At 34.1% G+C, this 25,643-nt stretch overlaps 2 protein-coding genes and 1 long non-coding RNA gene across 3 annotated transcripts; all 3 read left to right on the forward strand.

Annotated features, from left to right (window-relative positions):
• The first annotated feature begins 1,133 nt into the window (after positions 1-1,133).
• LOC134260972 (uncharacterized) lies at positions 1,134-4,496 on the forward strand. The gene is made up of 2 exons (XR_009990689.1): positions 1,134-1,194; positions 3,831-4,496. It is a non-coding gene; the product is annotated as an uncharacterized LOC134260972 (long non-coding RNA).
• Positions 4,497-7,891: 3,395 nt separating this feature from the next.
• Positions 7,892-12,470, forward strand: LOC134260975 (uncharacterized). The gene is made up of 5 exons (XM_062743478.1): positions 7,892-8,023; positions 8,357-8,580; positions 8,984-9,125; positions 9,475-9,618; positions 12,174-12,470. The coding sequence occupies exons 1-5, from the start codon at positions 7,954-7,956 to the stop codon at positions 12,320-12,322; spliced, it is 729 nt and encodes a 242-aa protein (XP_062599462.1). The 5' UTR covers positions 7,892-7,953; the 3' UTR covers positions 12,323-12,470.
• A 2,916-nt stretch (positions 12,471-15,386) lies between these two features.
• On the forward strand, positions 15,387-17,830 carry LOC134260974 (macrophage-expressed gene 1 protein-like). The gene has a single exon (XM_062743477.1). The coding sequence runs from the start codon at positions 15,393-15,395 to the stop codon at positions 17,493-17,495; it is 2,103 nt and encodes a 700-aa protein (XP_062599461.1). The 5' UTR covers positions 15,387-15,392; the 3' UTR covers positions 17,496-17,830.
• Positions 17,831-25,643: the final 7,813 nt, after the last annotated feature.

A 25,643-nucleotide genomic window follows, 5' to 3' on the forward strand; every position in this document is an offset into this window, starting at 1 on the left:
CGAATTAATTAAACTCTGCTTTTGAACAGGGTAATAGACTCTGAAGTCACATGACGTCGTAATGCAGGTAGCTAACTTAGGGCTACATAAAAGGGGTGCAATGATACACCTACCCCACGGTATGATACATATCACGGTATTCAGTTCACGATACGTATCACGGTACGTGACATGATATTGTGTTAAAAAGTCAGAGGTTTGTCATCATATACTCTCAACTCAAAAGTTTTAACAAATGTTCATTGAACTAACACTGGGAAAGTGATAACATCATTCGACCCCTTAAATATGAGCCTGGAAACAGGTTTAACTGCCATGTCTGCAGTTTCATTGACCTCATGTTTCATGCAGAAACCATTTTAAAAGTGTAATTGAGGAACCTAAACAGACAATTTGGATAATTACAGACCGAATGAACCGAACTGTGATAACAGTTTGATGTATTGTGAACTGAACCATGGAAAAATAACTGCGGTATACCCTCAAACGGTTTATCGTTGCAATCTTACTACATAACCAGTCTAAAGCTTGAATATAAGTGCTGATTTTAATGTCAGAGCAATGTTTTTATTCACTGTTTATCTCAATCTATCCATTAAATTAAAGTGAGTTTATTTTTTGGAATATTTTCATAATTAATTCTTACAAGAATGTAACTTAAACATGTTAAAGAAGTAAAGCACTGTGGGTCCAAAGTTAACTGCGGAAAAATTGTATGGATCAATGTGCAAGTCACAATCTTCTTTTGCCAAGGTGTTATCATAAGAGCTCGCATTATGAGCAGGGATTTGTGCTGCTGTCTGGACTCGCTATAAATAGATGTTCTCAAAACGTCTTAATTAATATCATACTTTATTGACAAAAAAAGGACAAATATTGCTCATTTAAATTGCATAAGAAATTTGTTTAAAAAAAATTGTAATAATAGAAAGTTTGCTTTTTTGTACGATAAGACTGCAGGAATGGTTTGTTTGTTTATTGGCCTATCAAACATTTTTCAGTTATTTTATGGTGCCACCACTTGGGATAGTATTAACTGCAAATATTATAAGACTTGTACTCAGCACTTATTGCCTTTGAGAAGTATGGGATCCTTTTTGTGCCAACACCTACCGTGACACAGAATCTTGGTTTTTACAGTCTCGTCGGCGTATCCTGTCTCAAGCATTTAGCAATGGGATTGGAACCTGCGACGTAAGGATCAGCTTCTTACTGATACTTTGATTGATAATATTTATTTGAGAATTTCACTCATTCAGACACATATTTAGAGATGTTAATATATATTGTTGAAAAGCATCAATTAAGACCTTTACTTAGAACTCAGGGTCATTGTCCTAAGTAAACATGTACTGTGAGGTTTTTAAGGTCTCATTCACTTTATATGCCGGGTGCATTGCTAAGGAACATTAGTGCTTAAATGTTTTTGTCTTAAATTTGATGCAGTGAATTAAAATCAAGCCCAGCTTCATGATTTTGCAAAGTGAATGCCCTACCACTAGGCTACCATAACAGACAATGATGTATTTGGGTTTTATTATATAGCTAATAATTAGTCTCTAATAAAATACAACCAAGAATCTAGAGAATTTTAGCGTTTAATACGTTGATGTTTTATCATGTTTATTGAACACTGCTTTGTATAGCGTATATAAGTTTGCCCAAAACATTCCAAATACAAGCGTTCAATATTGAACGCCTCCTTGTAAACAAAAAAAGTTGTCTAGTCAAATCCTCAGAGCTATATTAATGAAATTAAATGGCATTTACATAAGATGTGTTTATTTTTTTACACAAAATGAAATTATTTACTAAAAATTTAGTGCGTATTAGATCCATTAAAACCTTAATAAGCAAATCATACCGCTCGGTAGGGTCAACGGAATGATGCGATATTAAACGCTTACAGGACAGACGTTAATTTGAATAACGCTATTGTTAAAAATCATTTATTTGAGTTTTTTTAGTTGAAATAATTATCATAAATTACTATAGATGTACTTTTTCCCACGGGGTCATAATTCCACGCAATCTCAATTTCTGTTTAATCTGTGGATACATATAGAAAATTATGCAGATTTTTTTAGACAGTCACTGTATGCCTTACATTTACAAATTTCTGAGGAAAATGTGTGACTGCGTACATAGAGTTAATTAATATAACGCGGAAAAATGTACTTCTACAGTCTGGGAAATGTTTTAGCCATATAGTAAAGGAGTTATTGAACATATATTGGTGAATATTGGCACTTGTTGGCTGTTCAAATGCACTGGTGATCTCGTGCATTTGAACAGCCAACTCATGGCAATATATATTCACCAATATAAGTTCAATAACCCTGTCATATAGGAAAAATGCTTAGGCAAATACTTATAATGAATTGAAGCTTATACTTTATATAGAAAATTGATTTTCATTCCCTGTCTTTTTAAAACATTTGGAAAACTAAATGAAAAAATTATTTACATGTACCCCATTAGCTGCAGAATTGTAGCTCTCCGAAAAATATGTTGAAAGACCGGAGAGCTACATTGCCACCCATTGAAAAAAATGTATATTTATTGCACACAAAAAAGTGCGCTGTGTATTGATTTATTCCTCAATGTTTTTAAAATATAATCTCAAAATATTGCTAACCGTGTATTCCTAACATAATCTTTCACTGTTTCCACAACAAGTGTCCCTGATATCGAGATCATTGAAAATTTTGTTTGTTTATACAGATTATACTGTCATTTTTGTTTGTAAGATAATTCAGCCCAACAAGCTTCATGTAGATATCAACTACAAAAGTAGTTGATAGAATTGTACGGAAAATTTTTAAATCTAATTTTCTTGCAATTGAGGTAAGAATTTGGGAGATTTAATTCATACACCATGTACACAAGCGCAACTTTTTGTGCGCAATAAATATAGTTTTTTCAATGGGTGGCACTGTAGCTCTCCGGTCTGTCCAATAATATTTCGGAGGACTACAGATCTGCACCTGGTACCCCATGTACTTTTACAAAAATTATGCATGGCTAGTCGATTATGAAAATTATTGTGTCCTGATAAGGCGATTTGTAAAAGTGTAACAGCATGTTAGGAACAATGTGCCAACACAGTGTTCTCAACACTGTCAGGCTAAGGCAAACTAAAACAGCATGCAGCTGTGCTGACACAAAACATGTAACTAAACTTTACACAGTCTATTATGTGTTAGCTTGACGGTGTGGTTTAAACAGCCTGTTGAAACATCTTTGAAACCATGTCGTCATAAACACACTAGCCGATTGTCATAAGCGTTGTAGTGCATTTTTACTTCATGCTAGCGTGCAAGTGTATTAAACCAGCTAGCATGTTGTCATAAACTTTGTATAGCATGGTGTTATAAAGGAGCTAGAGCTGCATTTTTACTTTGCGCTAGCTCATCGTTCCTTATGCGATAGTGTTTTGGGACTTTTGTTACTTCATTAGCACACTGTGCCTAATGTATCACCTTTACAAATAGATTTATCTTGACACATAAAAATCATAACCAAATACCATCTTTCTGACTGATTAATCATTTAACAACTGTTAACCATTACCATTCCTAATAATTTTTTATATGAACAAGTAACGTACATTTCCTTTATTTGAAATTATGAAAATGTGTTATTTTAAAACATCCTCAAATGACTGCTTGTTAACCTATATTCATAAATTATTATAGAGTAGTTTTACAAGTAATACACATGCAGAAAATGTGATAGTATCTTTGAATTCAGTTTGATGGTTTATCTTATCTTATAAGTTGCACTTTTTAAAAAAAAAATCAATGAAAAATTTCAAATTCTTTTTATAGGTGTGACTGTGACTGTCATCTGAGTACTGAAATTTGCTGCCACGCATGATCCTGATTTGCCAGAAGAGCATCTGTTTGGAGATCAGATGACAAAGTATAAACAGCGTAATGAAATTGAAACTGTCATGTGAAACAGTCTCAGTTTAGGAAGATGACTTTAAATATAGCATATTCGAATTTTGATTTGAGAAAAAGACATAAATCCACAATTTGACAAATATGAATATATCAACTGCTTTCAGTTTTTCAAGAGAAATAGATTTTGTTACAGAATCTAGTATGTTTAGTTTGGAATAAATGTTCTTTTTAAATGTGTCAGATCTTGCATGTTTACGTAGACCTGTATTAAGGTCTTCCATTTCTAAGGGAAGGCATACTAATGTTAATGGTTAAGATGATAAAGCTCTGTCTTCAGCAGCAAAAGATATTATATATGTATTTTTACAGTATTATGGAAGGAAAGTTACTATCTTGGCACAAACAACTACACCATTAACATATGTGCATTTTTCAGCACAAAGGACATGTACATGTTGTTTCAAACATAAGATCAAAGAGATGTCAAATTATATTTAAAAGTCAACAAAGTACTAAATCTGTATACAGTTTAACTCATATGAGCTAATGCTGTAGTAATTTTTTTTAAATAAAAGTCACCCATTATCATCTTTGAATTAAATTCATCAAAATTTCATGTTCTTCTCAGAACCACAGGCACAGGACAATTTAAGTTAAACTTGGCACAGAGCATTCTTTAGTGTAGGGGAATAAAATTTGTTCATATGAAGGGCAGTGCTTTTATAAAGAGATCTCTTTGTTGAATGTCCTGTTCAGAGAACTTTTCTACACTCTTATTGAGATACCAGCATTTGCCAGTGGAGGTCTGCACAACACATCCCTTTGTATTTCTTGTAAAAGTATTGGTCTCTTTCTGAACTGACAAAAAATGGAGATAGTTTATCAGGAACACATTGGGATTTCTTACTATTATAATACTATCTAATTATACTGTGTAAATGTTTTTAAAGCATTTTTTTAGCTGATGATATATCAAAACACTGATATATCCGTAGCATAAAACACTTCACTAATATGATTGCATCATAGGTGATAGTATATGTCTACAAGTCAAAATATGAGGATGTATAAATTTTGTAGGTACAGTTTCAATGGTGTTGGAGAGATTACCATTGGATTATTTATCCTTGTTTATCCTTGTGCTCACTCCAGAATCAGACTTTAAGAAAGAGTTTTTGCTGTTTGAGTCAAAGAATTAAAGAATGGTAGCAAAGTTGACATTTGAACATTTCACTTTTTGCTTATTGCTAAGATTTGGAAGACCCACTCGTTGCTTTGCAACGAGCTTTGCTCTAGTTATGATTTATATTTTTACAGTAAGGAATCTAATGTCGTTTAAGTCACATTAATTATACTATTTATAAAACATATGGAGATAACAAACAGTATTCAAGATCAAAAGTTCATTACACAATACAAAATAGGAGCAGAGCAAACACGGACCTCCAAAACATCAGAGGTGGGATCAGGTGTCATGGAGGAGTAAGCATCCCCTGCCGACCGGTCACACCCGCCGTGTGCTCCTAGCAGTGTGCCCCTTGTCAGGATCGGGAAATAACGAAAAAATCTTTCGTCAATTCAATGTATAAATAATAAACTAACAATTAGAATGAAGAAAGTCAGTCAGCATTTGACTGAGTGATAAATTGTATTTGCCGACAAGGTCATTGTATCGACCATAAAACTTACATGATTATTACTTTAAACAAGACTGCTGATATTCTTGTTCCATCAACTTTTTTGTCAATAATTTACTTCGTTTCAGAAATTGTTCATACGTAGAGCGCGCTCTTACGCATCGAATCAACTGAGACACATAAACTCCGTATGCAGGTGATGAAGGTATAAAGCTGCATAAGTAAGGGAAGTTGACGATTGAATAGTTAAAGTCATCACTTTACCATAGAACTTTGTTGTTATATTACCATTAAGGTCTCTTTCAAGTAAAATATCCAAATATGAAAAAAATGTCAAACTCTGTAATATCTTTTATCTCAAGCTCACCAGGATATATCGTATCGACATAAATATGGAAATATACTATTTTTTAAACTGAGGCAGCTACAGACAAATAAGTTAATGTTAAAGGTATTTAAGTAACTCGTTTAACGTAGCATACGAAGGGTGATCAAAAAGTTCGCCAACTATCACTATATCTACAAAATATCAATTCTGATTAGAGAAAATGTTGGTAAACAGATAGCCATACACATGATATATAAATAGCATATGCTGAATAAAGTTTAACTCCTTGTTTGTGACGTCACAATGTGAAAATGACGTAACTATGTAGATCACTTTTGACATAAAATGGTTGTCTCATTCGTACTCGTCCAACGAACGACTGTTAAAATTTTAGGTATATCTTAGAAACTCTTTTACAGTAGCATCTAATAATTTGTACAAGGTTTATTCAGACAAAAGAATTCCTTTAATTCAATCAATGGTTCGATTGATCGTTTTAGTGAAGAAATGCAGATGGTTAAATATGATATTTATTATGTTGCCCAGTGAAAGCAAATTTGAAAAGAGATGTGTTTTTTAATTAAGTAATTTGTTATCAAATTTACAGTTAAAAAATAGTTGAATATCTTAACAATAATATTATTAGTATATACCTAAGATATCGTTTCTTTTAGATTGTAAACATAAAAGATGTGATAAAAAGGTGGCACCCAGTGTCTATCCACCTTGAACAAACATCTCTCCCGAGACAGAAGATTTGGTTTTTATTGTCGCCATGCTCATTTTAGGAAAACATATTCTTATCCACCAATTCTGTTGCTGAGATATGGCCATTTCAGATAAATAAACTGCTCTTGTTTTAAAAATTAACTTGCATGGAAAGAAATGTAAAGCTCAGAAAAATCTTTCAGCTTTTGTGATAGAACGCTGCGGAGCGGTCACGTGACCGCTCATATCACGAGATTCGCGAATGAGCAAAACGATGGCAGATATGCATTAAAATTGGAGAGGACTTATTTAGAATACAATCAACACCGAATACATGCAAATACTTAATTCTTTAATGGAAGTTACTCAATTATTTCGCGAACTATTTGATCACCCCTCATATGTCAAAAAAAAATGTTATAATGACATTGTTATATATCAAATATGACATTATCCAAATAAATGATTTTTTGTTTTTAAAGATCTGTAATTTTAGCATTCCAAAGTAATACATGAATATTTTATATGCATGCAAGCTTTACCAATAACACATCCCATTCTGAAACTAACAGGAGTTGTTGTTGTTGTTTTTGTTGTTGTTGAAGTTAAGCTAAGATTAGTATATTTTGAGAATTTTTTATCTTACAAGTTTTGTAAGGTAAAGTAAGCTATGTAAAAACATCAATTCATTAACTGGTTCTGAAATTAATAAGACTGACTCATTCAATTTGTCAAATGAAATTCATTGAAATACATCCCTTGTCACTTTAGAACTCATTTTGCAAATTATTCATGTACAGATTAAGATGAAAATGACTCTTTTTTTTTTGAGAAATCCTTTCTTCTAGTAATAAATGTTACGAAGTATTATCATTTTGGTAAATGTAGACCAAAAAATAGTTCTATCACTTGATATTGAAATTTCTGTAAATCTGTTTGAAATAAACTTGAAATAAATCTCCTTTACAAACAGCCATTATATATTAGAAAAGGGGAATGCTGACTTACTGTACGTCTCAGATTATACTGTTCGTTATCTCCATATCCTTCATTAATAGGATTGATAATGAGGAACCAAGACAAAGCATATCAACTGGATTTTTTCCTGTTTCAGATTCATTTGTAATGCATTTGTGATCCTTGTTATACTTTTTATGCTTCATGATCATTCAGGAAAGGTATTTGTCGAATTCCAAATGCAAATTTTAATTTTTACTTCCTTAAACACACTTTTTGGTTTTTTATTTGTTCTTTTGAGTGGTATTCAATTTGAAATATATGCAGTCACGAGTTTATATTGAGGAAATATTTTGTTGTTATCGGCTCCAAAAAAGGATTTTTAAAATTTTTGTTTCCCGTATGCATCAGTAAAATGATGTGGCAGTTAACTGTCGTTCAAGGCTTTTCTCTCTGGCAAATAGCCCGTGGGTACACCAGATATTGTAAGTAAACAAAATGCAAATAAAAAAAAATAATAATACTAACTTAATTAATTTCATAAGATATACGGGTTAGCTCTGCTCTCGATTTGAATGGTTTGAATAACTTTTGAACCTTAATACAGTAATTAATGAAATATACACATTTAATATATAGAATTACTATGTGTGTGTTCTAAATGCATACATTAGACGATTAAAAAGAATTAAGGATTATATATGAGTTAAAAGAAATGTTTTTTAGAATTAAAGTATATTTTTCGTAAAACATCTAAACTTTTTTTCAATGAAGATTTATTTGAAAATAAATGCAAAGTGAAATACATGTTTTTGTAGTAAATTTTGACGGAAAATGTGATTATATCGGCACAATAGGTATTGATGATGATGAAACTTATTACCTTACATGGAATGGATCTGAATTTACTCAATCTTGTTCATATACATTCAGTCCCGGCGCAAATAATAAAATATGCGTGGATGCTCAACAGTTCTTTATTTCTGATTGTTCTGCTAAACTTTGGTATTATGGAGGACTTTTGGGAAGCGAACTAAAAAGGGTAAATATATTTATATTATTTTTGTCATCAATCATGCTTGAACATTTACATTTATCCTTTCAAAAAGAAGCATTAGTTATGAAGAAAATGGAAAGTCCACTAATGTTTGTGAGTTTCCTCAAGTTTTAACGGACACCCCTCTCCCCCCCCCCCCCCCCCCCCAAAAAAAAATAAAATAAAATCATTTCCTCTTCCGAATATTAACATTCTTGATTGCAATATCTTAATTTTTCTTCATAAAAGAAAAATAATCCTGTCTGTATGTAATTTAATGAAATGTATATTCCTCAAACAATTAAGGAAGAAAACAAACGAATATTCCTACACTACAATCTTACTATTGCATGAAAGATTTAAATAATCAAAACAACTTATTTTGTATGTAATGTTTATTTCACAACAGACATACAGTTGTTTGGATACAATACCTGAAAAATTCTGTGGCGAGGAATTCCATTATGTCAAGATCAAATTAACAAAGTCGTCAAAAACGAATGCACTCGGAAACTTTACACTGAAAGTAACGACAACAGGACCTTTGCCAGGTATGTTTTAAATATAAATTAAGTGAATTTATACCTAGCATATAAAAAGAATATTATTTAAAGAGCAATGTTCACTGTAACACATATTTGGCCCTGTTGAAAATGAAATATCATAACTGCTCAGTATCAATTAAAAATACATAATTTTTTGAATAGACCTAAAGTGAACTTAGCTCTTCGGAGATGCACACTATAAAAAATAGTCATCTTTAGCAATTATTGCAAAAACAAATCCATAAGGCGCTTAAACTATAGATTTTTCCGGGGGTGTTATTGTTATGATATTTTTCTCCAATTATTTTTTTCTGAGTGACAATAATCATATACATTACGGAATAATCTCCAACAGTAGGTATCATTATTGGTTCTATCTTTGGTGGAATCATCTTTCTGGCCATCTTCTTCAGTGTAATAAGATGGATTTGTCGTCGGCGTCAAATCGGAAGAGTACCGAATGGAAATGGTGATCAGAGTCCAATTATTACATCTACAGGTACGATATTTGGAGACTGACAATTGGATTGTTATCATAACAATTTTAAAACTTAACGAAAACCGGTCATGGAATCCAAAAAATGAATAAACAAGCTAATTCAGAGAATTCGTGTCCCCCGCTTAGGGAAAAAGTCGGATCCCCCTGACTGAATTTGTAGAATTATTAAATGTGTACATGTATACTGAAGCAAATAAAATACATGTTTGTCAATATGCATATAAAGATTTGATTGCTTATTCTTTATTATGTGTATAGAAGATTCTTTTTATATGGAATATTTATCACACTGTAATGATGATTTTATGAGTTTGTACAAGCCAGACCTCATAAATTTTTCATTTCACATGCTGAATACTATCATTTAGTAAAAAGAAAAGAAAAGTATTTAAATTAAAAAAAAAGGATCGACCGAGATTCGATCCCGGGACCTCTCATGCGAGAGACATACCACTAGACCACGGATTCACTTTACGTAGTGTCAAGTATATGCAGAACTAAAGTCACATTCATGAATATATTCATGTTCGATATTCTCAAAATTTTACACAATCCATAGTGTTTGATTTATTTAGCCTTTATTAAACAGTTCTAATAGACGTAATAAGAACATAAAGTCCGCCGAGAACCTGTTTTATACGCAATAACTCTCCTCGTGCCCCTGTGCTAAAAATAGCGACATGTAATACTATAAATACTAATACAACAAACGGGGCGGGGCACTTTGAGAGGGATGAGAGAGGCCCTAGGGAGTTTTGGTATAAAGTTACATTGCATAAGCTCAAAATCTTCTTGAAATATCGCCCGGAAATGATAGTGTTACACACACAGAGAATGTATTAATTTACGACCTTGAACTTTGACCTTTTGACCTCAAAATCAATAGGGGTCTTTATTAGGCCACAAGGAGTTGCTATGTAAAATTTCATTGCAATAGCTATGGTTCTAGAGATATCGTGTGGAAACGAAAGTGTTATAACAGAAAGAATTTGCTTATTTATGACCTTGACCTTTGACCTTTTGACTTCAAATTCAATAGGGGTCTTTTTTAGTCCATAGGAAGTTGCTATGCTAAATTTCATTGCAAAAGCTTAAAGGGTTCTCGAGATATCGTGTGGAAACGAAAGCGTTACAGACAGACAGAAAGACGGACGGACGGACAAACCCAAATTGATATCCCCCACTTTTCAAGCGGGGGACAATAAATATCACCGGGTTCACAGGTGCGTGAAAGTCAGTCAATATATCGGGTCTCAATGGATCAGGGTTTAAAGCGCTGACATGGTACGCCAGAGGCCCTGGGTTCGAGTTCCGGTTGAGACTTAATTTTTCAACACCTGTGACATTTGGCGCCAAACGTAACAAAACCCACTATTCCCTAGGAGCATGCTTCATGCATTTTCGTAACTCATAGAATTTGAGGACAAAATTCAACGATGAGGGGAAATATGTCACCGGGTTCACAGGTGCGTGAAAGTCAGTTGATGAAGGAGATAACGAACAGTAATCAATCTCAAAGTCCATAAAACAATACAAAATAAGAGCAGAGCAAACACGAATCCCAAAACATCAGAGGCGGGATCGGGTTTCATGGGTAAGTGGGCATCCCCTGCCGACCGGTCACATCCGCCGTGTGCTTCTTGTCATGAGCTGTGGAAATAACGGAAAAATCTGTCGTCCATTCAGTGTAAAAATAATGGAATAACAATTAGATGAAAAACGTCAGTCAGCATATGACGTAATGATAAATTGTATTTGCTGACAAGGCCATTCCACGACCATAGAACTCACGAAATGATTACCCAGTTTTATGTTAACGCCCCCAAAATGTACCTGATTCAAGATAAAAAATTCACCGCCTGTCAATCATTAAAAAACAATAGCTTTTGATTTGATTGACAGGTCAGCTACGTGTACCTGTGCTTCCTGATAATCTGAGTTTGTATGTTTTGAAAACAATTACCTGGTCACGCGTCATACTCTTTCATGTACCCGCATAGTATACACGCGGGTTAGAAAACTCCAATATGTTTGAATTTTATTTCAAAAAATAATTGAAAGTAGATTATTAAAACATTTACACCATACAATATTTCTTTTCTATCCTCACTGCTGTTTGTTACTTGTAAGTGTTATATCGTCCACGTTATCTGTAGAAAAAAGACTGTCCACAGAAACCGGCTCTATTTGCCGTAATTGGAAGTCCGACGATTAAAATTATTTGTTAAGAAATATCCGATCTCGATAGCTCAGTGGATAGACCTCTGGCATGGTACGCTGGAGGCCCTTGGTTCTAGTCCCAGTTAAGACTGATTTTTCACCACCTGTGAGATAAATAAAAATGAATTAAAGAATAATGAAATTTAGAGTAGTTTAGTTGTGTGCCAAGTAATACTGAATTTAAGATAAAACTGTCGGAAAACAAGCATGATTAAAATAAATATCAAAAACATTTTTTTAAATGACCATGGCACGAAAAACAACAGTAATTTGAAAAAAATGAGTCTATGTTTTAATACAGATCACTTGTAATTTGTGTTTATTTTAATACATAGTGACTCTCCATCCACCACCACAACATTACGGCACAACGTATCCCGGCAGAGAGCAGAACAACACAACTCCACATCCTTATCCAAGCGCTGTCCAGAACAACCATTATCCTATCGATTATAACATTCAAACTTCATATCCGACTAAATAACGTTCGTAATGCCCAGGATATTATTGATACGATGATTTAGCCACCCTCGGGTGAGTAAAATGTTCAACTCGCCGTTCGGGCAAAGAGAATATTGCTCTCCGTTTATCATTGTATTTACCTCAAAAAGAACAATTATTGTATATATGTGTTATAGAAGGTCGTTTCTTTTGGTTTTATTTATTTAAGATGCATACTATGTATGATTCATATTTGAAATAGCTTTATTTATATATTTTAATGCTGTGCATCCGAGAATATATTTGATAACCTCGAATATTAATCTAACAAAGTAGATTTATTGTCCTTAGCATAAAAAAGAGCTCCATGGAAAATCCTATTAAAATATTTAGATGGGTATTTATCTTTATGCATTGAGACAAGCCATTCAATTGAGCCTCATTTTCCGTTGGAAAATATGTGTATGTTAAGTGCTGTATGATATGTTATTTAATCATCTCACGTTTTCCTTTTGTTCTATGATTTTTTTTGTTAGATTTGTCTGTTTCTAGCAGAGCAAATTTAAAATAAAATGTTCTTTTTGAAGAACAAATAAGTTAAATTTAGTCATAAGAACGTCCATAACATTGTTGTTCATATATGCGCCAACTACAAGTTTTTGTTCGAGAAATGTTTTGAATTTAATTGCAATATAAACATTTTGTTAAATTTGATAATTAAGATGTATGTACATTAAACAATCATTGGTTGTTTTCAAGCAATGTACATAATTTTAGAAAATAAAACTTTACAAATTAAATGACCATTATGTATGTTTTTATTTGAGATACGCAGGAACATTCTCTATGTATAAACAATTTCTAAAACGAGGTAAATAAATTATTGAAAAGCGAGTTGATGAAACAAGAATATCAATAGTCTCGTTTAAAGGCATCATTTTGTACGTTCAATGGTCGATACAATGACCTTGTCAGCAAGTTCAGTTTATCATTGAGTCGAATCCCGACTGCCGTTTTTCATACTCATTGTTAGTCCATTCCTTATACATTGAATTGTCGACAGATTTTCCGTTATTTTCCGATCATTACAAGTAGCACACGGCGGATGTGACCGATAGACAGGATATGCTCATTTCTACATAGTACCTGATCCCACCTTTGATGTTTTGGAGGTCTGTGTTTGCTTTAATTGCTCATATTTGGTATTGTTTGATGGACTTTTGACCTTGAACATTGTTCGTTAGCTCCATATGTTTCATTGAAAAGAAATTTGCACACGTCTATCAGTGTGTAGATTTGTTCCAGTGTTGACATAAATATAGTTCCTTGTTTTGTCAAAACAGCGTTTTATATGCGAAGGTATTATACATCTTATCTGTATAGTAAACAGACTCAATGTGAAGACAGCAAGCGTTATATTTGATCTTCAGTACTTAAACATGTTAAATTCATATAAACCTGCGTAAACAACAAAGTTATTCAAACATTTTTTACCTGAGGAGATAATAATTTTCGTTCTAATGGATTTTATTAGGGAAAAAATTATGTCATGACTGATATAAAGGGACACTTTTAATGCCAATCCAAATCAACTCCGCTGGTTAGGTCCCACAGTAGGATTGATTTGTGAAAAAAAAAATTAAGAAAAGCAGGACATTGGGAGATAAAATTAAGACGCAAGCATCTCAGTGTGCACATCAAATACCTTCCCCAAACGGAGGGAGATAATATACACTGTATAGGAGACTGGAAATATATAGAAAATATTTTGAAATTTTCTCTATCAAAGCTGGACTATGATTAGTGATATTGATATGTAAGAACCCTTTGGGAGTATAGATTCAAGATGGTTCGAATCATGACCACTGGTATATGAGGAGTTACTATAGGTGATCTAACGTTTTCCCCTGCAGTTAACATGTACTGAGAAGTAAATTTCGTCTTTTCAAGAACAGCTAGGTCTTTAAAGGTGCTAAATACATATAACGACATTAATCGATGTCGTATAAATGGCAGTGATATATTATTGCTTAAGATTACAGTAATTTCACAAAACATATTTTTGGTGCATTAAACAAATTATGAATATTTAATTTCTTTAAAACTGTAAGGGACAGATACCTGTTTGTTCTACAATATCTACATCTTTGATTGTCTCTGGTCATGAAATGATCAATCTTTTTTATAAAGGGGTTATTTTAGACCCTTCAAGAGCCTTTCAATGCTTAAAGGAACACTTTGGGATTGTATCCAGTTATTTTTGAATTTGAACATCACTAATCATGGAGAGTGATATCAGCATTAAAGTATTACGCTAAATTGAAGTTCAAAAGCTACATGTTACATATAGAAGTAGCGATCTCAACGAAGGCATTTTTGGTAAATGGATAAGTCCAATTTTATAAAGAATAAAATGAATGTTATTAAAAATATGCAACTAAGATTTCTCCCTGGCAGTTGCTTTTTTTCCAAAATAAGATCTTGCAGAAAAGAGAGAACGTACTCTGAAAATCAATATTGGAAACATTAATTCTTGGTTAAACCATAATTTAAAAAAATACCCCATATTTTGTAGACAACTGTTACGGAAGAAGAAAAGAGGAATTTCAAAATAATTTAATATTTCCTAAATATCTTGGTATCCAGATTCGTTATCAACAAATTTCCTTAAACTTGAAAAGGAAGATTGTTAAGGATAAGTTTCTCAACATTTCATAGCATGCAAAAACATTTTAATTGGACAGATTGTAAAAGTACTGCTTCCATTTGTCAGAATTATTAATTAACAAATTTTCAAGTGATAAGCAAACTCCTTTGATATTGATATAATCACTAAGCATATTTTTTTTTTCAAATGCAACGATATCTTGTTAAGCTTATCTTTATCTGTTGCCAACAAAAATATTTGTTTTTCAATAAGCAGTCCCGTAATAACATAAATTATAACGATATCACCATTTCCGTATCAAATGGAAAAAAACAAGCAATAGATTAGCAAGAAAACGACTTCCTTGTGTCAGGGAGGCTAAGATTAACCAAAAGCTTATACTTTCCTTCTATATCCCAATACTTCCTAAACCTAAAAACAGTCTTGATCAAACACTTGGAGAGGCATGTTGACGATATGCGCTGTGGCTCTTTTGTTCTATTCTACTGAAGCGTTGCAGAATTACAGCTTTGGTGACCCACGGGCTTGCAATATCGAGAAAGGAGATCAGAATTTTATGTTTGAAGTCCTGCCTGGATTTGGTTGGGATAATCTTGTAAATGAAAATCGAGGAGTAGTTGTCAATTTTAACTATTCAAAATGCAAAACAACCGAGGACAGAAAATACCTTATTCCAGACGGCGTCGTAGCTATTCCTATCAAGACAAGTCATTTGAATATCTTCTCGAAGGTATATGATCACTGGTCTCAATATAAGTCAGACACAGCATTTTCTATAAATATCGGTGGTTCAGCTAGTATCGCAGGAGTCAAAATTGCTGCAAGTTTGTCCACTGAATATGAACACATTAAAAAGCATCAGCTTGAGGATAAATCATTTACTACAAAAGTCCAAGCACGATTCGTCCGGTATAACGCTAAAGTTCTTCCCGACATACAACTTGATCGATCATTTCGTAAACGTCTTCTGAAAATAGCCAACCATATTCAACATAATCGAAAACTGTCAACAAGATATGAAAGTGAACTCTTAGTTCGAGATTTTGGCACCCACGTCCTTACAAGTGTTGATGCTGGTGCTTCTATTGTCAAAGTGGATCAGGTCGACTCCTCTCTACGTGCAGACAAAGAGGTTGATAAAGTAAAGATAAGTTTTGCAGCAAGTGTCTCCTTTGGAATCGGAAATGTAAATATGAAAACGCAGTACACACACTCAAAAACTGCCATCGAGAAATACATGAAAAGTGTTAAAAACTCAGATATAAGAACATACGGCGGACCACCAATGAGTCCTGAAAATTTCACACTTAGTAAATGGACACCCACTATTGGAAATGATTTGGTTGCAGTTGATAGAAATGGATTTCCTCTTGATTATGTCATCTCTACAACTTCACTTCCTGAACTATCTGAAAGTCTAGTTGAAGAAGTCGTCCAGAGTGTTCGAACTGCAATCTCGTCCTACTTCCTCCATAACACGTACCCAGGATGCACCGATCCAGACGCCCCAAACTTCAGCAAGATTTCAAATCTGGATGATGGTACCTGCCATGCACCTCTAACGAACCTTAGCTTTGGTGGGATTTATCAAACATGTCAGTTCCAGGGAGGATTAATGAATAACGAAAACTTGTGTGACAAACTGAACATTACTGTAAGAAATCCTCAAACACAGAACTTTCAATGTCCGGAAGGATTTGATGCAGTTCTTCTTTATGAAGGAAAAACACATAAAGCTCAACACGAGCACACGTGTCATAAATGCTGGATCTTTTTCAAGTGTTGTCACGATAAGTCTTATTATGGCTCTGCAACATACACATCATATTGGTGTCGTGCAAAACCAAACACACCCGTTCAGGAAAACAGCGGATTTCTCTTTGGAGGCCTCTACTCAGACAGAACCAGTAATTTTGTAACTCAATCAAAATCATGCCCGCAGTACTACAATCCATTGAAGATTGCCTCTAATGTCCATGTCTGCATCAGTGATGATTATGAACTTGGCGCCAAGTCTTCCGTGCCATTTGGTGGTTTCTTCAGTTGTCAACATGGTAACCCTTTGGTTGACAGTAAATATACAAAATCTTGTCCTAAAGGTTTCAGTAACCACTTAGCCACCATTGACAACAACTGTGAACTACAGTTCTGTGTAAGGACTGGTCAAATGTCGGAACTAAAATTTCCTACAGTTCAACTTCCACCGTTTATTGGTATCCCAGCAGAGAGTTTAACAGAGAGAGCAAACTATATCATTTCCCATGATTCGGAATCCTGGACCCAACTTATAAATCCCGAAACGAATAGCAAAGAGCCTGATGAATCCACTTGGACAACTTTGAATTCTGCACCAACAGAGATGCATGCCTTGATGAAGAAATTCTCCAATAATCACGTAGTCAGTGAAAATGATGATTCAGGAATGTCTAAAGGTGCCATTGCAGGTCTCTCAGTTGGCCTTACAACTGCTATTTGCCTGGTATTAGGAATTATTATAGCTGTTCGACGAAATCAGAAACAAAGAAAAATCTATGAGAGTTTTAATTGATTTTCTTTTACGATTTGATAAGTTTGCTTTTTGCTTTAAAAACGAAACTTTGGAATTTTTGAGAATTTTGAACAAACATGCACTGATTCAATGGTAATTGCTCGACGTAAGGTTTTGTAGTTTTAGAGAGCAATATGTTTTAATGATTCTCCGTTTTAACCTGCTACCAATGACATTATGTATGATAAGATAACTTACTTATTGCAAAATTTAAAATTGCGCACCATTAGTGCAATGAATAATTAGAAATGCTTCATGTTAGTATGAACTCTTAATCACGCTTTGTGACATTGTCATGATTTTACTACTGTAACAACTAAAATATTTTTTGAGGAATAAAATTCACCGACCTGCAGATTTCAAATTAAACTAGATGCTGTCATGAGACAGTAATACCCGCACTAAGGTGTTTGCCTCTAAATACACGCTCCTACATATTGGGCGGCTTTCCAAGGAAAAAGTCAAAATAATTCTATAATTTACATGTATTCATCAAATTGAATATGAAATTCTCAGACCCTGTGACCTATAACTCAGAATCTCTTATATTTATTTTATACATGCTTAATTCATTATATACCAGTCTGAATTCTATTAATGATGTAAATTCATGCGCGGATCTGTCGGGGGGGGGGGGGGGTCAGGACCCCCCCCTGGAATTTACAAGGTTAAAAAATGTATATACTAAAACAAGGAAAAAGTTACAATGGACCCCCTTTGGAAAACGCAGACCCCCCTGGTAAACACGAATATGTGTTAAATGGGTATGAAAATTTAAACATTTGAGGCAATAGAAGTCACCACTACCCCACCCCCCACGATATAGGTTTTTGACGTTTGGGTGAGTTTTACTTTAGGTTTTTTTTTTTTTGGTTGTCAAGAAATTTCTGGGATAGGATTTTTTTTTTGACTGAGGTGGACCCCCCCCCCCCTGGAAAAAATTGCTGGATCCGCGCCTGAAATTAGATTTTGATATATGTTTTGCTCATAATAGGACCTTTTTAAATTTACTAATCCCCCCCCCCCACTCGACACCACAACCACACAGCACATACTTTTTGGAATAGGGTAGATGGAAAAGGTTTGTTAAAATTTAATATCATTTGTTATGAATTAATTTAAAATTTCTTCTTGTACTATACATGTTAACATGTAAATTTCTACATCACATCACGTTGCGTCACCCATTATCATATTTATAGATTAAACACCATTTGGCACACCTCGGCCGATTCCCACTTCATCTGATAAGGTGACGGAATCGACGAAGGTTCGCCGAATGGAATTAGCACATTGCTGCAGTCTGGTGTGCATTGGATTAATTCATTTTGTGTTATAATTGGATTTATATTTCATGAAGTTGACGAGACACAGGCAGTCGGTAAGTAGAAGTTTAAGTATAGTGGGGGGTAAAATACACCCAAACGATTAGGTTAAAGTTAAAAAAGGGTCAAAGATCATCGCATGCCACACTAGACGAATTTCATATTGTGAAGTTATCTCCCGTTGTCAATGTGACATTCAGTTACTGAACTTACTGCCAATACTGGTGCGGATCCAGAATTTTTTTTCGGGAGTAGGGAGGGGGGTTCACATCTCAGTCAAAAAATTCCAGCCCAGAATTTCCTGACAAGCAGGAGAAAAAAAACTGAAAACAAATAAACAAATAAAAAACAATGATAGTGAGGTCAATGTTTTCTAAGTTAGGGGGAGGATGTCCAGAGTCATTTTTTATTTGATTCAGTATATAGTCTTGTTTAAATAACAAAGCAAATTCCAGATGGGGGGGGGGATGGGGGGATTCCAATCTCCCTACCCACTTCCTGTCCCTGAAATAACAATCTATTTTGTGATTCCAATTAAATAGTATGTTTTTTTCCATTTGACTAATTATTATACATATTTTGTTTCTTGTGTTTATATTATGTCTGTCTATTAGTCTGCAGAAATTATAACCTAGCTAGCTTGCCCATAAGTTTTAAGTGGGATGGGCTATACAAATGGCTTCCACATTTTATAGGTTTATTTCTTGTGACAATTAAGACCTTTTATTTGGGTACCATTAATTTTTACCTCTGATCGCTTGACCTAGGATACACATTTTTACAAGAAAAATACCAAACTTTAAACTCTGCCTAAATTTTGATCAGTAGGTGCTAGGGCTTTCATGCTTAACATGTGTATTCATTGTGAACTGTCAACAGGTATAAATATGTTTGACCTTGACCCTAGAGTTTGAACCACTTAAACAAAAAAATTAACCTTGGCAATTAACTTTTGAACAGGAATTACTAGGGATTTCTTTATTTCACATGTGCATTCCTTGTGACAAGACTTTCTTCTGATACTAACAATTTGAACCCTTTGACCTTGACCTTTGAGTTTGACATATATTTTAGAAACTTCAACCTTCACCATAGGCTTCCATACAGGAACATCAGTGTTTCACAAACACATCTTATCTTCATTATTATTTGGTGGTGTCTCCATATGAGGGAAAAATTCCCAAGAGAGATGTATTCACAACAAACAAACAAATTACTAAAGAAAATATAAAACATGAATATGTTGGTCATGCATATCTCTGCATGAAAAAAAACAGCTTTTCAAATACTGCAACCATATTGTAACCCTTTCAAAACACTCATTTGAGCTTTTCTGGTTTCCTTAGCATATAACGTCTGTCGTGACGTGTTGTCCATCTGTTTGTCTGAAAACTTTTTATTATTTTTTACTTCTCTAGAACCACTGGGCCAATTTTACCAAATTCATATAGAAATATGTACATTTGTATGTCAGACTGTCCATCTGTCTCAATAAATTTAACCTTGGTCATCACAGTCATATCTACTGAATGAGAAGAGACATTCATATTAAACTTATGTATTAGTATATTTACCCGTGAGAATGGCATGGGTTTTTTTTTTTTTTTTACATGTGACCTAGAAGTTTGACCTACTTGCAAAAAAATTAAATTGTTATAAATTCATCATTTTGAAAGAGAAAAGTTAGGGCATTCATATCATAATGCATGTATATTATTACCTGTGATAAGACCTTTCCAAATAAATCATGACTTTTACTCTGTGACCTTGACCTTGAAGCAGTCAAGCCTAACCTACTTTTCAAAAATGTTGCATTTGCTTATAACTTTTGATTGAGATGAGATATGACTCTCACATTGGACATGTACATTAATTACTCATAAGAAATCAAGGTGTTTCCCAGCATGCGATGCTTTTTTACCCCTTGACGTTGATGTTTTACATAATTTTCAAAAATTTTAACTCTCCTAAAAGATGATTAGGCTTCTGAGTAACATTAAGGAAGACTTCAGGGAAGACAGGGCTTTTTGCACAAAAAATATCATTTTTCGACCCACATTTGACCCCCCAGGGCAAAATCTAAATTCCAAAACCTTACTGCACATCAACCTGACACCACCAACCATCTCCCAAAAGATGATTAGGCTACTGTGTAAAATGTAGGAGAAATTCAGGGAAGACGGGGCTTTTTGCATAAAAAACGTCATTTTTTGCCCCCATTTGACCCCCTGGGGCAAGATCAAAATTCCGAAACCCTACTGCACATCTACATGACACCATCAACCATCTCCCAAAAGGTGATTAGGCTGCTGAGTAAAATGTAAGAGGAGTTCAGAGAAGACGGGGCTTTTAGCATAAAAAACATCATTTTTCGACCCCCATTTGACCCCCCGGGGCAAAATCAAAATTCCGAAACCTTACTGCACATCTACATGACCCCACCAACCATCTCCCAAAAGATGATTAGGCTGCTGAGTAAAATGTAAGAGGAGTTCAGGGAAAACAGGGCTTTTTGTATAAAAAACGTTATTTTTCGACCCCCATTTGACCCCCCGGGGCAAAATCAAAATTCCGAAACCTTACTGCACATCTACCTGACACCACCAACCATCTCCCAAAAGATGATTAGGCTACAGTGTAAAATGTAGAAGGAGTTCAGGGAAGACGGGACTTTTTGCATAAAAAATGACATTTTTCGACCCCCATTTGACCCCCCGGGGCAAAATCAAAATTCAGAAACCTTACTGCACATCTACATGACACCACTAATCATCCCACAAAAGATGATTAGGCTGCTAAGTAAAATGTAAGAGAGTTCAGGGAAGATGGGGCTTTTTGCATAAAAAACGTCATTTTTCGACCCCCATTTGACCCCCCGGGGCAAAATCAAAATTCCGAAACCTTACTGCACATCTACATGACACCACCAATCATCCCCCAAAAGGTGATTAGGCTGCTGAGTAAAATGTAGAAGGAGTTCAGGGAAGACGGGACTTTTTGCACAAAAAACGTCATTTTTCGACCCCCATTTGACCCCCCGGGGCAAAATCAAAATTCCGAAACCTTACTGCACATCTACATGACACCACCAACCATCTCCCAAAAGATGATTAAGCTACTGTGTAAAATGTAGAAGGAGTTCAGGGAAGAAAAGTGTGACGGACGGACGGACGGACGGACGGACATGAGTAACAACAATATACCCGAACTTTCTTTAGAAAGTGCGGGTATAAAAAGATTATGAGCATGTTAAATATAATCAAGTTACGTCTATAGCGAGTTCTTCTAATTCTTTGTTATATCATCTTGCCTGAATCGTCGAACCTATCGTTAAGTTGATCAGGAAAGTGATGGCTACGGTATAACATTTTTACTGTACCATTGTATGTCTGTTCTCACTACAGTATGAAAATAGAATATTAGCAGATTAGTTGTGTTTTCTGAGCCCAGCATTTGTCATTTGTTAAGGGTTGGCCTTTTTTTGCTATTGAATACACAGAACATAAATTATACTTAGAATTCGTAACCTTTTTGAATCTCAAGATCATTTACAGGAATATTACTTGACCAAAGAGTAATCTTCAGGTTTCTGTGTTTCAATTTTCCGCACATGTGAAGTTCTTTAACAGAACGCACGATTTCAGGAATTTTCTCGGAACTGAATTCTTCTTTAATTAAACAATTAAAAAGCTAATTTGAACACCAGGTGCTATTATCCTGCCCCTTATTTGTTATGAAGACATGGATAACAAGCATTCTAAGAGCATTGCATTAACAAAACATTTCCCCTGTAGGGGTCCCCTATTCTCTTTAGGATGTCATTTTATAATATCCTGTATGAAAAAGGGCCCCGAAAATGTGAATATTTAGGTAAATACTTGTTTATGATTGAAATATCAGAAAACGTGTTTGAATGCCGTTAGAATATATTTATGCTTTGAAATTAATCCGAACAGCTTATTTGACATGGTTTAAACAATTTTATCTAAAAAAGATCAAACTTGATCTATGTTTGTCACTTAGTTAGAATAATCTAACTGTGTCTCAGGACAAGCCCTCACCACAGTTAGAATGCATCTCTTTCACTCATTTTTCAAAAATGAAGAATGAGAATCGCACCAAAACAATTTATTAAAAACACAAAAGGTTTTGCATTGAAAAGAATTATCAAATAAATTAAAACGAACCTGTTTTAGATTGTGATTGCCTTTGACCTAATAAAATAATCCCCTATAGCTAAAAGACATATTTCAACTCATTTTCTCAGCGTTTTTTCTCGCTTCATATTTACAAATGATGTTGACATTCGGACCTAGCACTGCGGTGAATTATCTCACGTTATTTTCATTTCGTACATTGCATCAATTCCTATAGAATGCATTCTATCGTTTAACCACGTCCCAGGACATCAATCATTTTAACGATAGAATATTCTATCGAGTTTGTTACTATAAAGCTACCCAGCAAGTTAAAAGTAAATGATTTTAAACATGACAATCTCGTTTGGATCATTAATCTAGCGCAGCACAAATCCGATCTCAAACCATATTATGATTAATTTTTCATGATAATTCCGTAAAAAAAAACGAAGCAGAACAAAATGCAAATATGATCTGTAACTCATCCTGATACACTCACAAAGTGCGAAAATCAAGTGGGACAGACTGACAGAGAGAAAGGGATTGACAGACTGACGGACGAATAGACATACGGACGGACAAGATCAGAGGAAACCTATATTCCCCTCCGGTTTCACCGGGAGAGGCATTATAAAGACATACTTAATTTATCAAGTTTGAATTCGTATTGTGAAAAGGCAATGGATACATTTTATCCATTGATATTAAATTGTTGGAAATCAATGTTAATATAATTTGTTTTCTTTTATCATCTCTTCAAAGGAAAGTCAATACAAAACTCTTCCATATCTTTACTTCTATTTCTAAGAGAAATTTACTTGATCGATTAGCAATCTTGCTTTACTTTCAGGAACGTTACTGTCATGAGAATTTTTTGAATATTATAGCTTGATGAACACCAAAAGAACATTTCATCTCATCATTAGCAGGTCTGAAAATGAACTGGTTTAAAACATCAATAATATCTTAATAAGTTCCACATTTGTGTTTTCCTGTGGAAGGATAAGCATTCTATATATACAGTTTGGAGCATTGCTTTTGAGCAATTTAATAAAAAATATGGATGTAACTTCGCATAGAATAATACTTATTGCAATATCTACAGTGGGCACCATTGTTAACACCTTTTGTATAATTGCAATTATCAAAGGAGAACATCATCGACAAAGAGCATTTATATTCCAGTTGAATTTATTTGTTGGGAACCTGTTGTCAACTGCCGTGGGTATACCCGTCTATGTCCTGCAATCGTTTTCTCCAATCTCGCAAAATGACACGGCATGTTCTTTTTGTGGATTTATCCTTTTTAGTTTGTGCACAGTATCCGTTATGAATATAGTGTTGATTTCATTAAACCATTATTTTCTTATTGTGCGCTATATACATTTCAAAACGATCTTCACTAAACGAAACACTCGGATAATCCTGGCAGTTTCTTGGCTTATTTATCCAGCTTTCTATATTTTACCTCTGAGTGAAGTTTGGGGAAATTTTTTATATGATCCACGGAGATTAATGTGTAATCCATTACTTACTAATGCCGGATTTCGATATTTCATCGTGGTTTCTGTAGTGGTTGTTATTTTGCCATCACTATCTTTCTTTTATTTTAATATAATCAGGAAAATAATGTCCAGTAACAAACGTGTTTACAATATGCAAATGCAGAGAGATAATTCTCAACGAAAAAAGAAAGAAAGACAACTGGTGTGGTCAGCATTAGTGGTTATTGCAGTCTGGTGCGCCCTCAACACGCCATTTATTGTTGCTACAGTTGTAGATCCTCGAATGGAAAAATTAAGTTTATGGATCCACGGGTTTTGTCTCTACATAGGGTTTTTTAATTATTCAGTTAACACACTTATCTATTCCCTTATAAACAAGCAATTAAAATCAGATTTATATTCTATACTCTATAGAATTTTCAAATCAAAAAGAAATGAAACAACATCATTACAGAATCATGTGGCAAACACCCCAAATAGATAAGGCAAAAAGACACTGACTCGTACAAAATGATTGATTGATTGTATACATGTATTGTTTCACGTCGCTCTCGGGAATTTTTCACTTATATGGAGACGCCACCACTTGTCGATGGAGACCTGCAATTTTTGTCCTATAGTCGGCACACAGGGCCATTGAGCTGGAAAAAATCTTTTTCGTGCAAGCACCCACTGCAACACGGGACCTCGGTTTATATGTTTTTATCCGAAGGACCGGTCTCTACGTCCCACAGTGGGATTCGAACTCGCAACATAAGGATCAACTCCTTACTTCGCGACTCTAGAGCAAACGCTCTCACCACTGCACGACCCTGTGCAAAATAAAATAAAGACTTAAAAACTTTCTTTCTAAACATATTTTTTCATTGCAAATTATTAAATATTTGTTTCTTTTCCATCCTTTATCCTCTAAATTTTTTATATAACTTTGACGATCAATTTTATTGAATTAAAAACAAATATGTTAGAAAAAGAACTGTTTTGTTTCATTTTTTTAAAAGAGAAGTCATCAGAGGTCCTTTGCTGCAACTTGATCCACAGTATGCTTTAAAATCGCATCATATTTCTCATATATCTCCGAATACATCTGCATGATTTTTTTTTTATTTTGCAGTGTTTTCTCATTTGATTGACGTAAATTTGTATTGAATGTTTCAAATATTATAAAAAGAATAAAAA

The sequence above is a fragment of the Saccostrea cucullata genome, unplaced genomic scaffold (genome assembly GCF_032062105.1).
Source record: "Saccostrea cucullata isolate Sc308-1 unplaced genomic scaffold, CSIRO_AGI_Scuc_v1 ctg1253, whole genome shotgun sequence".
In the NCBI taxonomy this organism is placed as follows: domain Eukaryota; kingdom Metazoa; phylum Mollusca; class Bivalvia; order Ostreida; family Ostreidae; genus Saccostrea; species Saccostrea cuccullata.

Bases quoted from the DNA above. Each gene is read 5' to 3' on its own strand.
- LOC134260974 (XM_062743477.1), top strand. From the start codon at position 15,393: ATGTTGACGATATGCGCTGTGGCTCTTTTGTTCTATTCTACTGAAGCG.
- LOC134260975 (XM_062743478.1), top strand. From the start codon at position 7,954: ATGATGTGGCAGTTAACTGTCGTTCAAGGCTTTTCTCTCTGGCAAATA. The intron at 9,126-9,474 runs GTATGTTTTAAA...AATCTCCAACAG, and splicing joins GACAACAGGACCTTTGCCAG to TAGGTATCATTATTGGTTCT. The intron at 9,619-12,173 runs GTACGATATTTG...TTTAATACATAG, and splicing joins TCCAATTATTACATCTACAG to TGACTCTCCATCCACCACCA.